The sequence below is a fragment of the Glarea lozoyensis genome (genome assembly GCF_000409485.1).
Source record: "Glarea lozoyensis ATCC 20868 chromosome Unknown GLAREA12, whole genome shotgun sequence".
In the NCBI taxonomy this organism is placed as follows: domain Eukaryota; kingdom Fungi; phylum Ascomycota; class Leotiomycetes; order Helotiales; family Helotiaceae; genus Glarea; species Glarea lozoyensis.
In genome coordinates, this window is record NW_007360986.1 from 221,552 (window position 1) to 236,597 (window position 15,046).

A 15,046-nucleotide genomic window follows, 5' to 3' on the forward strand; every position below is an offset into this window, starting at 1 on the left:
GCCACGTCAGAGGTGGTGATCCCAGGCGAGGAAGATGTGACACTGCATTGCGGCCCTACCCGAACGACGTGTTGAATTGACCCCGAGAGCTCGAGTTCTTTGAATTCTCCAAGTTCGTTTTGGTGCAATTGATTGCCCAAAAGATATATTTGATTGCGTATTATTTTTGAATTGATATTTGGTTTTATTTTCTTGCTTCGTTTGCTTTTTTACTTTTCTATTTGGCACTTTTGGAGACGTTTTGATACCCGAGCTCGAGCCCGAGATCGGACGCCGAGATGGCAGGAAAGAATAAGAAGAAGAATGCGAAGAATACGCCGGGTGGGAAGAATAGAACTCCTGTTAGTGCGGGCACTCCGAGGGTTGAGGGAAATGATGAGGGGGATGGGATGCCGGTTGGGGAGGTTGATGAGAAGTTGGAGGCTTTGATAAAACCGGTTGGGAAGGTGAAGGAAATTGTGGCGAAGTTTGAGGGGAAGCCGGCTACGGATGGGGATGGAAAAGAGGGGGATAGTCAATTGGAAGGGGATGGGAAGCCTGAGGAGGTTGCAAAGAAAAATCCTGACGAAGATAAGAAGACGGTTGCTGAAGTCGAATCACCACCCAAAGACGAAACATCAGAGAAACCTCCACAAGAAGATGTAGCGTCAGAAATGGCGACAGAACCAGTAGGGGATAGCGAGAAGGAAGTCGTCAAAGAGGAAGACAAACCGCCAGAATCTGAAGTCCAGGCCGAGATGGGGCCAAGCCCAGATACACCGGATACTGCTCAGGAAGAAGAAAAAACACCAGAACCCACAACAGAACCCACCGAGAAGAATACCGCCGCAGAGGAATCTACTACAAAACCAGAAACAGATGCAGAAGTGCCATCTGAGGCCACGGAAGAAACCCTCGCCGAAGACGTTCCCGCCCCTAAAGAATCAAGCGAAGACACTCCAGTCGTTGCGGACGAAGCTGTTGCAGCAGTAGACTCAACTGAGCCAGTCGATGAAAAAGCAGATGCAGCAGCTGCTGAACCTTCCACAACAGATGATAACGACTCCGTTAAAGCATCATCTCCCAGTGATGACGACTCGAAGTCAGATAAGAGTACCAATGCTACAGAAGTAGAACCTGAAAGTCCTACGACGGACGACAGTCCTGGTGACGAGACCGAAAGCAAAGAGGAGGAGGCCAAAGTATCTGACGAAAAGCCAGAAGAAGCTGCCGAAGAGACTGAGAAGCCCAAGGATGAATCCCCAGTAGCAGAAACATCGGAAAGCCCTGTTGTGGAAACGGCCCCTGAAGTATCCAGTTCTGCGGATGTTGTGGAGGAGGAGACAAAAGACGACAAGGCAGATTCTACTGCTGATGAAGCAGCCGGCGAAGCTCCTGCCACTCCGGAAACAGAAAAGGATGCACCGGCTGAGCCTGCTGTCGAGGCAACTGAGGAAGAGTCACCTAAAGACACGCCTTCTGCCGAAACTGAAGCTTCTGCTACCGACGACGCCGAGGATACGAAGCCTGAATCGGAAGAAGATCAGGCAGAGAAGGAGACAGTAGCGGAGTCTGCTCCCGAAGTAGAGGCTTCAAAAGAGGCGGAAACTAAAGATGAATGGAAGGAACAAGAGTCTACAACAGATGCCAAAGCTACCACTGATGAAGTCAAGGCAGAGGAGGCAGCAGCAAATGAGGAAGTGTCAGATGAAGCGGCAACAGAGTCAGTTCCAGTGGAGGACAACCCCGCCGATGCAGAGCCAGTAGTTACTGAACCTGCATCTACGGATGAAGAAACCAAAGATCCAGAGCCAATTCCAGATGAAGCTCCTACAGAGGAAGAAACTCATGCCGATGCAGCAGAGACGAAAGAAGAGGACGAAAAGCCAACTCCCGTCGTGGAAGAACCAGAAGATGAGTCGGCAGCCGCAGCTGAAGCAGAGACTGAAGAATCAAAGCCGGACACGACAGAGGATAAGGAACATACCCCAGAAGCCGAATCTGCTAGCGAAGAGCCACCCGCTGAGGTAACAACTACCGAGCCAGAAGTGGTGCAAGATGAGTCTACTAAGGAAGAGAGTAAAGAAGACGATATAGCCGCTCCCGAAGCTCCTGCCGAGTCACCTGCGGAGGAAAACAAGGAGACTGAGGTTACAACAACAGAGGTTACAACAACAGAGGAAAGCGCTCCCGCGGACACTGAGCCTCCCGCTACAGATTCAACTCCTCCTGCTGAAGAGGCAAAAGAAGAGGAAACAGCTGATGCTGAGCCGGTCAAAGAAGCGACGCCAGAGGCACCAACTGTGGATGATTCTCCGAGTGAGGATACATCTAAAGAGGCGAACGTAGAACCTGCGGCAGTTGAAGATGTCAAAGAGGCGGTAGTGGTGGAGGAGACGAAGGAGGAACCTTCTGCTACCGAAGAGCCATCTCCCTCGGAGGAAGCCCAGAAAGAGAATGAAACTGCAGGAGATGCTCTGGTTGAGCCAACACCTGAGGAGCCAGCAGAAGAGACTCCAGTCGTTCCAGCTCCGGAAGAAACTAAGGAAGAGGCCCCAGAATCGGAAGAAGCTCCAGCACCAGATGTAACTCCCAAACCCGAGGAACCATCCGAAGAAGTCAAGGACGAGCCCTCGCTAGCGGAAGATGTTAAGCCAGCAGAGGAGCCACCAGCCGAGTCTGCACCTGCTCAAGAGACTAAAGATCCTGAACCAGTTGCTGAGGCAGCTAAGGAAGAGTCCTTTCCTCCAGAAGAAGCTTCAGTAGAAGCTACCCCGGAAGAGCCTAAGGAGGCCGAGCCAGCTGCTGAAGAGGCCAAAGATGAACCTACCGCTGACAAGGAGAGCACTGAAGAGCCAGCCGTTGACGAAGCTGTAGTCCCACCCGATGAGGAGAGTAAAGAAGCTGAAGTTGCTTCTGAGGAAGTCAAGGAGGAAGCTCCTGCTCCTGGTCCAGTAGAAGCTACCAGCGAGCCAGCGGTGGAAGAGGTCGCGGAAGAAGCTGCTGCTGCAGAAGTGACACCGGCTCCCGAGGAAGTGAAGGAAGAAACACCAGCGGCTGATGAGCCCAAGGAGGAAGTTCCTGCCGCTGAAGAGCCCAAGAGTGAAGCCGCTACAGAAGAGCCTCCAGCAGAAGTACCTTCTGAGGAAGCAAAGGAGGAGCCTAAACCCGATGAAGAACCTGCGACGGACCCCGTCGTCGAGGATACTCCAGCAGACCCCGCACCAGTCGAAGAAACTCCAGAAACAGTCGCCGCCCCAGCTGAAGAACCTCCAGCATCAACAGTCGAGGAACCTCCAGCAGAGAAAGAAGAAGCACCACATCCAACCGAACCAGCCGCCGAATCTTCAGATCCCACCCCCGAGATCGTAGAAGCAGCCCTCGCCGTCGCCGCAACCGCCGCCGTCGTAGAAGCCGTCACAGACAAAGACGCCCCAGCCGAAGAAACAGCCACCGAACCCATCACCGAAAAACCCATCGTCGAAGAACCCGAGCAACTTCCCGACGTTCTCGAAGAGCCCACAGCAGAGACCCCCGGCTCCCCAAAGACAGAGAAGAAAAAGCATCGAAGCTCCCGCCACAAATCCTCTTCATCCCACCACACCTCCAAAGACAAAGAAGCCATCCCAGAAGATGCAGAGCGTCGACGCTCGCACCGAAAACGGCGGGACAGCGAGACGTCTGTGAAATTTGACATGCGGGAGATGGTGAAGGAGATACCGATCACGCGGGTGCCAGTGAAAGAGGGGTTGATTAAAGGGATATTCGGGAGTTCGAGTCCGAAATCGCGGCCGGTGAGACGGGATAGCGGGATTTCTGGGACGGGAGGGAGTTATTCGGAGAGGATGCGGGAGCGAGAGGAGCGGGGACATAAGAAGGAGAGGACGCCGGAGGAGCAGAAGGCTCATGAGGCGAGGAAAGCGGAGAGGAGGGCTGCGAAGGAGAAGGCGGAGGCGGAGGAGGTGGTGAAGAATGAGAGTGCGGTGGTGGATGATGATAAAAGTGTTGAGAAGGAGGTGACGCCTATGCCGGCGATGCCTAGGAGGTTGAGTTCGAGGAGGGATAGTATGATGAGTAATGGGAGTGGGAATAAAGATGCGGAGGGGAAGGTGAGGCCGCGGTTGTTGGCTTTGAAAGGGGAGAGTGTGGTTAAGAGTCCGTTTATGGTGGATAAGAGTCCGCATTACAAGGAGGTTACTACGCCGACGAGTGAGAAGAAGTCGACTAGTAATTCGACAAAGGGGAAGTCTCCTATGGTCGATGATCTACCGATTACTCCCAGCAAAGAGAGACCTGATAAGGGAAAGCGTCGAGATTCGAATTCGGGGGAACGACCTAAGTCTTCTCGACGAGAAAAGGATGGTTCGGATGATAGAGAGAGACGTCCTCATCGCCACTCCCGTCATTCCTCGTACCGTCAAGATTCAGACCGTAAAGACCGACCTCACCGCACCGAGGAAGAGAAAGAAGCGCGACGTGTCCGCAAAGAAACCGAACGGAAGATGGAGATTGCGCGTCAAGAGGTCGCCGATGAGACCAGAGCTGGAAGGGAGAAATCAGATGAAGAAAGACGTGTTCGACGGGAGGAGCGACGAAAGAGACGAGCCGAGGAAGAAGCAAAACTGCGAGCTGCGGAGGAAGAGAAGTCGAATAGTCGGGAGAGCATTAGACGTGGAGAGGAAGATGTGAGTCTTGAGAGGCGAGAACGACATCGGCATCGAAGTGAGCGTGGAGAGAGGGGCGAAAGAGTTCACCGACATCGACCGAGGGAGGAGAAGAAAGAGGGCGGATTGAAGGGGTTGTTCAAGAAGGTTTTCGCTTGAGGGTGATGTGATGAAGTTACGTTTGGCTCTCTAGCCTATTTTCGACGGTCTCTTCTCTTCTTGATGATATTATGATACGATGTATATGACCGACAATCCAATGGATGTCCTTGTTTTCCTTTCGTTACGTTTCATGAGCTGCAATCGAGCTCTACTCAGTTTTGTTTCGAGATATGATATGGCTAGGATTTTATTGGACACTGGGATATGGTCAGCAAGTACAGATGGATAAAGGGTATATACTAGGATTTTAGGATGGATTGGGCGACTGATCTCTGTATATTCTGTTATGTTTAGTTGTTTTGAAATTTTATCTGTATTTTTCCTTGATTTCTGTACTCCATAAGTTTTCTTCAGTTTCGAGGTGGTAATTGTGTATAGCTACAGAATGGAACAAGGATTTAATGTCACGTTTTATGACTGAAGACGTTGAAATAGGCTGCATCCATCGGCATCCTAAATGTGGAGGAAGATAATAATGCCAATTGCTGAGATTATGCTGCCCATTCGTGGAATACTTCCCACAAGACAATATCTCTAAAACATACAAAAAGCAAGCATTCCCAAAATACGATTTAAGTGTAACAATAGTCAACCTCCACATCAGATCACAATCAACCACACGTTCAAGATCTACGAATCTCAAACATCCGAGCACCTGCATACCGTATGGAAGGGCAAATGGTAAATACGAGATCGAAGGTCTGACGAGACCACAAGGCTGGTAGCGAACCTTTCTGATGCTCGGTGAGTCGATGTGTTTATTCTCTCCCAACACCAAATAATGCAAGAAAGAAAGTCGTGATTCGTAAGACTCGTAACGCGGATTGATGACAACCGACTTGCTCGTACTTCGTATTGAGAACTGAGCAATGAGCATCCACAAAGCTGCAATTGTAAACGAACAACACGAATGACAAATAGGCTGCACTTGCAGCAGTACTCGAGTAACATGACTTCGAAGAGGTGCAGAAAAGTTTCCAAGCACGAAGATGATCATTTCGTTTCAAAAAATAAGAAAGCAAAAGACGAAACAGCGCGGGCGCGAAACCACCCCGGAATATATCCAGCTGTCAACCCAACATCGGCAACGCCATCAAGCAAAACGTGGCAGCAAAACACGCAACCATGATGCAATGAACTCGGAATCTCAGATCCAAAGGCAGACATCACTTACATGAAAGACATCGAAACGAAGCCCCAAAAAAGGCGCCCATCGCATTCTCGTCCCAACCAGCTCGTTTCTTCCTGTCAAAAGCCCCGTCTCCCCACCCTCCCTGGGTAAGCCCAACCCCGTCGGCTCAATCCTGAAACGCAACAACCACCCACTCACAGCCGTCATTCTCCACGCAGAGCCTCGTTGGCTTCAAGCGCTCCGCGACCATTGGCCAGATGCTTGAAACGTTGTTTCCAAAAAAGGGCGGAATCCCTCATCCCCTTTCCCGCTGAGCAGCGCGAGCCTGGGCTTCGGGCAAGGAATCCAGCACGGTGCACAGCGGAAAAGAACGAGGAGCAGCAGCAGGCCCAGCCAGCAGCAGCAGCGAAAAGCGCAAAAGATGTGCAGAGCTCGATCGCACCTCTCCGTTTTGCGCAAAAAGAACAGTGGAAGCGAATACTTTGCACTCATCCTGAAACACAGGGCAGGCGCGCCCTCTTGCATCTAGAGGATGTGTCGTCCCACCACCGCACTCACTGACTTGCTGGCCCAGAGCTGGAGAAAGCTGGTGCTGAGTTGATGGAGCGCGGTGTTGCTGGTTCGGGTCACACTGCGTGTGATGGGACATACATAATGTAAGCGCACGGCGGGAATTTGATGACTTCCCCTATTCTCGTTCGAGGGAGAATCGCGTTCTGTGTTCTCCAATCTCCACACCTTCGTTGAACTGAATATTGAATTGCGAAATCAAAATCTATTGCTTCGTAAAGTCGCTCGCTAAATATAATTACTGTTGAGAGATATTGTAAGAGGAAAACGTATTGATGATGGATATGGTCACCCAGGAGCAGGACTCGACGCTGCGACGTTGGGTCTCGTACAAGGGGAAGAGGCGGCCGTCGAAGAAAGATCGCGACTTTCTGTGCGAGGAAACTAAACTGAGTCGGCCGCAGTTTGAATCGTGGTGGGATTGTAATGTCGAAGCTCTCAAACGTATGTATGCGCTTTGTTTTCGCATTGCGACTGTCTAACAATTGATTGTAGGCGACAAAGCTCCAACGATTCCAGCGATTCCAGCAAACCAATATGGATTCGGCCTGCCTCTAATGAGTAATATCAACCCGACTCTTCCGCTGAATGTCTCAAAGCCCGTATCGCATTCGCAGGAGCTACACGATGTTCCTCAGTTCCAGCCGATGGATGTCGATTTCGATTTATACTCACCACCACAAGATGTCTGGTCGCCGATAGAAATACCCCAACAGGAAACCTATCAATTCCCGAGCACCTACAATGGCCACAATTCTTATAGTAGCGATGCGTGGTCGCAACATTCCGGCTCTCAGAATCGATCGAGTCGTTCTACATCGTCCTCAATTCTGGAAACGTATTCCTTGATCTCTCCGCAATCTGCTGTACGATCGTCTTACGGCTCGTCTCTCTGGACCGCAGATTCCGCATCGACGCTCAATTCCGTTTACGATCCGACTTTGGAGGATCTCATGATGGAAGATGTTGGTTGCGAGCAAGCTCAGCCGATCAGCATTGGCAAATTTAATTCGAATCCATCTGCGCGCCCAGCCTCGAAGTTCTCCTGTAAATCGATTCCGGAAGAACACGTTCATTTCGACACGCAACATCACCACCCCACACCACCGATTCCACAGGACATTCCACCCCCGGTGCCTGCAAAGCCTGGAAAGATAACATATCAATGTACAGTGTGCCGTAAACCATTCAACAGAAAAGACGATTGGAGAAGACACGAAGAATCGCATGAGCCGCAGAAGTACTGGATATGTATGGTCGACCGAGATCCGGCGCTGAGCACACCAACAGGATGGCTCTGCGTATTTTGCGATACAGTCAAACCGGATCGCAATGAAATCATGTTACATCTCATCAAGGAACATCAAATTAACGAATGCACAAACAAATCTGTATCGAAACGAAGATGGGGAAGGAAGGATAAGCTCAAGCAGCATTTGCAACAGGTTCATCATCTAGCAGAGACTTCAGCAGGTGCTTGGGAAGAATGGAGGAGAGACAACACGCCAAAGAAATGGGCGTGGGGCTGTGGATTTTGTGGTGTGTGCTCATTCACATGGAAAGGTATGTGCTACATGTTCAAAGTTTTGGATTTGGGTGCTTTTTGATTGTTTTGGGAGAGCTATGTCTGCAGTGAAGTCCTGAATCGTGTGGATGTCGCTTGCATCGAGACACTGCTCTCACTTGAGATGCAGACTCAAAGCATAGCGATTCTCATGGCACCACGCCATTTTGTCCTCTTCACAAACCTGCGTTCTTTAATTGTCTTTTGCTGACTTTTGTTTAGGCCGTAATGACCACATCGCCGAGCATTATGAAAAGCAGAATTTGAGTGCTTTCCAGTGGTGTCATTCTCGCGTAGTAAAAGCCTTGTTGAAGCAAGCGTATCCCGACTTCAATGCTCTCACGGCGTGGAAAGCCCGATTCCCAAATGGCGATAAAGATATTCAGTGGTCGGAAGCCGATGCAACCAGGCTGAGAAGAAAGCTGGAATTCCACGAGGACCTGCCAGATAGGATAGCTGGCGAGGCCCAAGTAATGGCGCTCAAATTTCGAGCCAACTTTCAAACTCTTGCCTGGAATCCAGCGCCCTCTAGAGGAACGACACTCACAACGCCAATTGGCTATGTGGATGTTAATAAAGGTCCGTGGCAACTCGACTCGAAGGAGATTGTTCCACATATCAAGTCTTCATCAACTCCGGAACCTGCTCCGATGGCATATGAGCTTCCTGCGGCGAGTCGGACCAATTTCTTTTAGTTGTACGATCAACTTCAGGCATTCACTGCTTTGTCCATTTGGATTCGCCATCTAGGGCCAAAGTGTCGTATCGACCAAACTACCCCGAAGGCGCTTATCCAGGACACGATACCAATGATGGTGAAGAGCCAGCCGTTTCCAATGGCGTCGATGATTGGGTGTGCGACGATACCCCCAACACAACTGAAAATATTTCTGATGAAATTGTTGACTGCAACACCGGAGCTGGATTTCTTGGGCATCATTTCGGTCAACATTGTCGTGACCGAACCGAAAATGATCATGCTACCGATTCCGAAGAAGAAGTTGGCAATCAGTGGGATTATCCAGTGTAACCCCTTTTCCACCGTCCATCCATACCAAACAAGTGCGCCTGGATACATCACGGCAGCTAGCCATGCATTTTCTCTCAGTCGATCTTCTGGAAGGAAGACTAATTTTCCATTTTCATCGTATCGATTCGCGGCTCGAGCTTCTCGATGCATAATTCTATCCATCCACGATCCACCGAGGACTGAGGCAACTACATATCCAAGGGAGTTGGGTATGTAGAGGAGGCCCAAAATAATGACGGAGTAATTGTAGGGAGATTCAGAGAAGGTCTGCTGAATGGAGATGTTGAGAACGTATAATGATCCAAATGTAATAGAAGCGAGGTATACCGACAGGAGCACAGGAGGGAATCGCAGGAAAGCGAGTACGCTGAGCGGGTCGATAAAGCAGCGCTTGAAAACCGCTGCGGCCTTTTTGGTTTTGATGTGAACGGATTGGCGGGTCGAAGTACGTGTTAGTTGAGGTCGGACAGTCTTCTCGTCTGGTAATCCGTTTGTGGTGATAGGCCGTTGTACAACAAGTGTTTCAGGGAGGAAAAATATCAATACAAGTAACAGCGCTCCACCGTATATTGCTTGAAACCATTGTGTGCTCCGCCATCCCCATCTCTGTGAGAGTACCCCTCCCAGTATGGGCGCAATTAAGGGGCCAAGCAAGGGGCCCAAGTAGAAATATCCCATTGCACTACCTCTTTCTCTCACTTCCCATATGTCCGCGATTGTGCCGGCTCCTACAGCTTGCACTGATGCAGCTGCACCGCCTCCAAGGATACGTAATATTATGAGCATTCCAATTGATGTGCTGACAGCTGCTATCACACTGAAAATCATGAACAGGGTAAAGGAAATAATGTATATAGTTCGACGGCCAAGTGTTTCGGAGAAGGACGACCACCATAACGGAAAGATCGCTAGACTGAGCATATATAGGGCGACTGAGAGATTCGTGATGGTAGGAGTCGTATTAAGGTCTTTGGACAGTTCCGGAAGAGCAGCTGTCAAAATTAGCATTGCATATCCATATTGGACAATGTACTTACGAAGAAATATCCCACTTCCCATCGGCGCTGCAGCTGCAGCTAAAGCGATTATGGCTGTAATGAACCATTTCACACTCCTCTTATGCTCCTTTGAATTTTCAACCTCGGGCACAATGGTAAACTGGCTGAACAGACCCCTTCTCTTGGAACGTGGGATTATCGTCGCAGCTCGAGAACGAGCGGATGGTGTTTTCGATATCGACCGCGTGGGTTCATCTCCTTCGGGTGGGAAAGGTATGGTAGCAGCTGAGGAGTGTGAATGAATTGAAATCTTGTCTGAAGGTGCGGTCTCAGGTTCTCCATCTCTCAGAGTAGCAATTGCCGGGTGTTGAATAGCTTCATCTGGTTCATGTTGTATTCGATTGTTCGCAGCTAAATCCGCTTTTTCCAGATCGTCTACCATGCTTCATCCAGATGGCCCCGCCAGTGTGTTCGACTAGTTGGAATAGTCGTTAGCTGGGACGGGTCTATGAAGGTAGTTCAGTTCCTGTAAATCTGGGGTACAGCTTGACTTTCGAGACTGATGACGGAACGGTGAACAGTAAAGGTTCTTAGCTGTCTGATAGGAAAGAACCTCAGTATGTATGTAGATTTTGGCCTTTAATTCACTCCGCCTCGTTGAATGAAGCAATGTATGGGCCGGTTCTTGTGCAAGATAGGAAGTGAAAACGCAATAAGTGACTGAAAGTAATAATGAAGTCTAGATGCCCCATGTAGTACTTACCCGTCGGCCAATTGTCAAAGGGCGTCCAGTGGAGCCGCTCCATATTGAGAGTAATTGTCAAAGGGCGTCCAGTAGAGCCGCTCCATATTGAGAGTGTGACATGGTAGCATCCCATCTTTGCTGAAACCGTCGGGAATAACAATTGCCTTGTGGTGCAGTTGAAATGTGCCGCTTCTATAGAGCCGGTTGTTGGAGTTTGCGAAATCAACTCGGGATCTCGGCACCTGGATGGTACGGGTCCTGCCGATTGGTGACCGATCGTCGAGTTGATGTTCCAAAAAGGAAGTCGCGTAAACAGAGAAAATATGATCAGGATACTGACATAAGCTGAAGCATATGGAAAGTAAAGAGGTTGATTTAGTACTATGAAAAGTAGAAGATCAAATGATAAGGTTATCAACAATGATCGCTTAAGCGAATCGAAATAAAAATGGACCCTTGGTGCACCCCTGCAGGGACGTCAGAATTTCTAAAACACCAAACGACCCCACCACAATGTGCAACACATGGTCTCAAATACGTCGTATTGATTCATTTTGCATGGAATAAAGCAAGGTTTCTAGTAGACCTTTTGTTGAATTTGCTAAATACTAGTACCCTTCAAGTGCCTGTCCACTGGTTCCGACAATCCATTCCAACCTGACCATGGAGTCTCTCGAGGAGCTACAAACTCGCCATCGCAAAGAGCAGAAAGATTTGCAGGCAAGAATTACACAGAAAAAAAAAGGGGCAACGAAGAAAACTCGAAAGGGTGTTAATAGCGAATGCGAAGATCTTGAGAGACAGCTGAAGGAACGACAAGAAATAGAACGAGGCACATTGAATGGCAATACCACCGCTGAACAAGTCGAAGATTCCGAGTCAGACGATTCTGCGAACGATGTCGCACCTCCGGAAGCTGCAGAAGGGATCAAAGGCGTCACCAATACCCTCGAAAAGTCTTCGATTTCAGAACCTGCTTCGGAAAATGGCCAGCCCAAGAAACGAAATCGAGCAAAGGAACGACTGGCAAAACGCGCTGCAGAACAAGAAGCCGCAGTAGCAGAAGCAAAAGAGGAGGCTAAAAGCCAGCCAGATCCAAAAGCAATCGAACGAAAACAGATGCTCGAAGAACTCAGTGCGAAAGGCTTAGTGGAAAAGACGATACGACCAGATGGGCATTGCTTGTTCTCCGCCGTCGCGGATCAGCTGTCACAGGTCGGCATATCACTTGATTCGGATAGAGAGGCAGATTTGAAAGAAGACCAGCGTTATAAGGTTGTCAGAAAGGCTGCCGCAAAGTATATTGAGGGACATCCAGACGATTTTGCTGGGTTTTTGGATGAGCCACTGGATCAATATGTCACCAAGATTCGAGACACAGCGGAGTGGGGTGGTCATTTCGAATTACTGGCTCTGGCGAAAACGTACAATGTGGAAATCTCAGTTCTTCAAACTGGTGGCTCTCAGGTAATAGAACCTGGACTAGAAGGTACATCCGAACCAGAAAAGATTTGGTTGGCATATTATCGACATGGCTTTGGGTTGGGAGAGCACTATAACTCTCTTCGAAAAGCTCCTTGAGGTCATATTTGGAAGCAAACAGTCTATTATTACACAGTTCTTGGCTACTGGGCATCTGGATGCGCCCAAACTGATACCCAATCAGTGACCTTGCCGTCTTTGCTATATCCGACATTATGAGTCCTTTTAGGTTGGAAATGCGCAACACGCTTCAATCCAGTCTTACTTGGCTCACCCAGCTTGGACTCCTGTAGTCCTTCCTCCTCGTGATAAGGAAGGTCTTCTCCCGGCCTCGAAAGATGAGCCACATACACCTTGGGAGGAAGAGCCCATGGCGGACCTCCAGTCGAATGTGGTTTGTACGTAGGGAACTCGAGACAGACTATTCTCCCCTGTGGAGCAAGAAGTTCCACAACGCGCTTCGACCAAGCAGCTCTCATAGATGGTGGTAGAGCAGACAAAAACTGGTTACCGTCAGTCGGAATCAAATATATTACAAAACCACTTACAGTATGATCATAAATCAAATCAAACTTCCCCTCCCCCTCAACCTGTTCCAAAAACCCATCCCTAAAAAAATTCCCCTCAACCCACTTCACACTCCCCTCCCCCCCTCTACTCCTATAAACCTCTTGATCCTCCCCACCCACCCCCTTCTCAACCTCCCTCGCCCCCTCCAGCGCCCTCCCCGAAACCTCCAACCCATACGCCTCATACCCAAACGCCTTCAACAACAACACATCATACCCCTTCCCACACCCCGGCACCAACGCCCTCAACTTCCTCCCCTCAACAGCCGCCGGCAATACGTCCTTGCGCTCCGAAAGCAGGTCCACGAGCGCCGGGTTCGGAAACCCTTTATCCCAGGGCAGAAAATTTGCACCCCAGAGATCGTCCCATTTTTTGGCGTGTTCGTCTGATGGGATGGAGAAGTGCGAGAGGAGAGCGGCGCGGGCGTCGGTGGGTTGGTCTTGAGACATGTTTGTGGTGTGTAAAAGTGTAGAGAGGTGGTGGTGGGGTTGGAGGGGTAGCTGTAGATAGCTTTGAGTGCGAAGGGGTAGCGGGATCGATACTTAACGCTTTACTTATAGGAAAAGAGGTGCAAGGATTATGGATGTTTTTAATTAGTAGGAAGATTGATTCTCTGGTGGCTTTGCTTGGCTTTGCTCACTCTTGTTGTAGATGCGTTTATGATTTTGGTATATGGTTGATAATCCTTGTCAAGGAGTTTTGAGACTGTCCGTCACTGCGCACCACGGTACCCTGCTCACTACCCTCGTCGTGCCTCGGCTCAAAGCTTCCCCAGGTCTCGGCAATCGACTGTTTCCTCGACTCTCCATCTTTCTTTGCTTGTAACAACATCTTTATTCAAAATGGATTCAGCAAGTTTATTCAATGTCAAGGTAAGAGAGTCTGGAATCTGCGAGATTCAGCAGGTTGATTGGTTCATCAGGACAAAGTGGTGCTGGTCACCGGCGGCGCAAAGGGAATTGGGCGTATGATTTCAGAAGGTAAGCACAACTCCCAGTTCATCTCCCTTATGACCATATGTTAACACTCCCAGGCTTCGTAGCAAACGGCGCCAAAGTCTACATCTCCTCCCGCGACGCCTCAGCCTGCGAACAAGCCTGCAAAGAACTCAACGCCCTCGGTACCTCTCCCCTCCTCCCCTTCTCCCTATCCCACCTCACTAACACCCCCCCAGGAAAAGGCACCGCGCACTCCATCCCCGCCGACTTCTACAAACTCGAAGACTGCACGCGCATGATTAACAAGCTCAAAACCCTGGAATCAAAACTCCACATCCTCGTCAACAACAGCGGTTCCAACTGGGGCGCCCCGTACGACGAATTCCCCGACACAGCCTGGACGCGGGTCCTCACCCTCAATTTGACTCGCGTCTTCACCATCACGCAGGGCGTAACACCACTCCTCGAAGCCGGCGCCTCGCCCGGCGACCCTGCGCGTGTAATCAACATCGGCTCCGTCGACGGGCTGCGCGTGCCGGCGCTCGAGACGTTCAGTTACAGCGCGAGCAAAGCGGGGTTACATCAGCTGAGTCGCGTGCTAGCGAATCATCTAGGGAAGCGGAATATCACGTCGAACACGCTGGCGTGTGGGCCGTTTGAGAGTAAGATGATGGCGGCGACGTTGAAGAATTTTAAGGAGGAGATTGTGAGCGGGATTCCGCTGGGGAGGATTGGGAGTCCGGAGGATGTGGCGGGAGCGTGTTTGTTTTTGGCGAGTAGGGCGGGGAGTTATGTTAATGGTGCGACGATTGCTTTGGATGGGGGGAGTTTGGTGGGTTCGAAGTTGTAGAAGGGTATGGGTCGGTTGGGTGTAGATATATGTGTTACTACTGGGAGGGTTGCTCAAATGAACGACACTTACTCATAACAATCGACGGTATACGTATCAATCTATCAAAACAATCGTTGAAATGAAAAAATCGCTAAAAGAAAATGCCAGACTATACCATATTTCTCCAAGTGATTAGAGAACTCTATAAAAACCTCATCCATCCCCAAATTCACACAAGGTACTTCCATATCACATATCTCATCTCAACCAAACTCAACATATTCCAATTCACAAGTCAAATACCCCAAAGTATCTAAGGAAATAACCATATTACCTCAACCTATCAACTAACTAATACAATTTATCCTTCTACACCCCTT

General features: G+C 49.7%; 6 protein-coding genes across 6 annotated transcripts; 4 read left to right on the top strand and 2 right to left on the bottom strand.

Moving 5' to 3' along the window:
* Positions 1 to 278: 278 nt before the first annotated feature.
* On the top strand, positions 279 to 4,802 carry GLAREA_10547 (uncharacterized protein; the record flags this gene model as incomplete). Its single annotated transcript, XM_008079648.1, has 1 exon — positions 279 to 4,802. One exon carries the CDS (start codon positions 279 to 281, stop codon positions 4,800 to 4,802), a length of 4,524 nt encoding a protein of 1,507 aa, XP_008077839.1.
* Positions 4,803 to 6,785: 1,983 nt separating this feature from the next.
* On the top strand, positions 6,786 to 8,766 carry GLAREA_10548 (C2H2 and C2HC zinc finger; the record flags this gene model as incomplete). The annotated part of the gene is made up of 3 exons (XM_008079649.1): positions 6,786 to 6,951; positions 7,003 to 8,070; positions 8,294 to 8,766. 3 exons carry the CDS (start codon positions 6,786 to 6,788, stop codon positions 8,764 to 8,766), a joined length of 1,707 nt encoding a protein of 568 aa, XP_008077840.1.
* Positions 8,767 to 8,788: 22 nt separating this feature from the next.
* GLAREA_10549 (MFS general substrate transporter) lies at positions 8,789 to 10,541 on the bottom strand (the record flags this gene model as incomplete). The annotated part of the gene is made up of 3 exons (XM_008079650.1): positions 8,789 to 8,817; positions 8,879 to 10,093; positions 10,139 to 10,541. The coding sequence occupies 3 exons, from the start codon at positions 10,539 to 10,541 to the stop codon at positions 8,789 to 8,791; spliced, it is 1,647 nt and encodes a 548-aa protein (XP_008077841.1).
* A 966-nt stretch (positions 10,542 to 11,507) lies between these two features.
* Positions 11,508 to 12,425, top strand: GLAREA_10550 (Cysteine proteinase; the record flags this gene model as incomplete). The annotated part of the gene is made up of 1 exon (XM_008079651.1): positions 11,508 to 12,425. The coding sequence occupies one exon, from the start codon at positions 11,508 to 11,510 to the stop codon at positions 12,423 to 12,425; it is 918 nt and encodes a 305-aa protein (XP_008077842.1).
* Positions 12,426 to 12,469: 44 nt separating this feature from the next.
* On the bottom strand, positions 12,470 to 13,345 carry GLAREA_10551 (S-adenosyl-L-methionine-dependent methyltransferase; the record flags this gene model as incomplete). The annotated part of the gene is made up of 2 exons (XM_008079652.1): positions 12,470 to 12,829; positions 12,875 to 13,345. 2 exons carry the CDS (start codon positions 13,343 to 13,345, stop codon positions 12,470 to 12,472), a joined length of 831 nt encoding a protein of 276 aa, XP_008077843.1.
* Positions 13,346 to 13,738: 393 nt separating this feature from the next.
* GLAREA_10552 (NAD(P)-binding Rossmann-fold containing protein) lies at positions 13,739 to 14,684 on the top strand (the record flags this gene model as incomplete). The annotated part of the gene is made up of 4 exons (XM_008079653.1): positions 13,739 to 13,768; positions 13,819 to 13,876; positions 13,930 to 14,016; positions 14,071 to 14,684. The coding sequence occupies 4 exons, from the start codon at positions 13,739 to 13,741 to the stop codon at positions 14,682 to 14,684; spliced, it is 789 nt and encodes a 262-aa protein (XP_008077844.1).
* Positions 14,685 to 15,046: the final 362 nt, after the last annotated feature.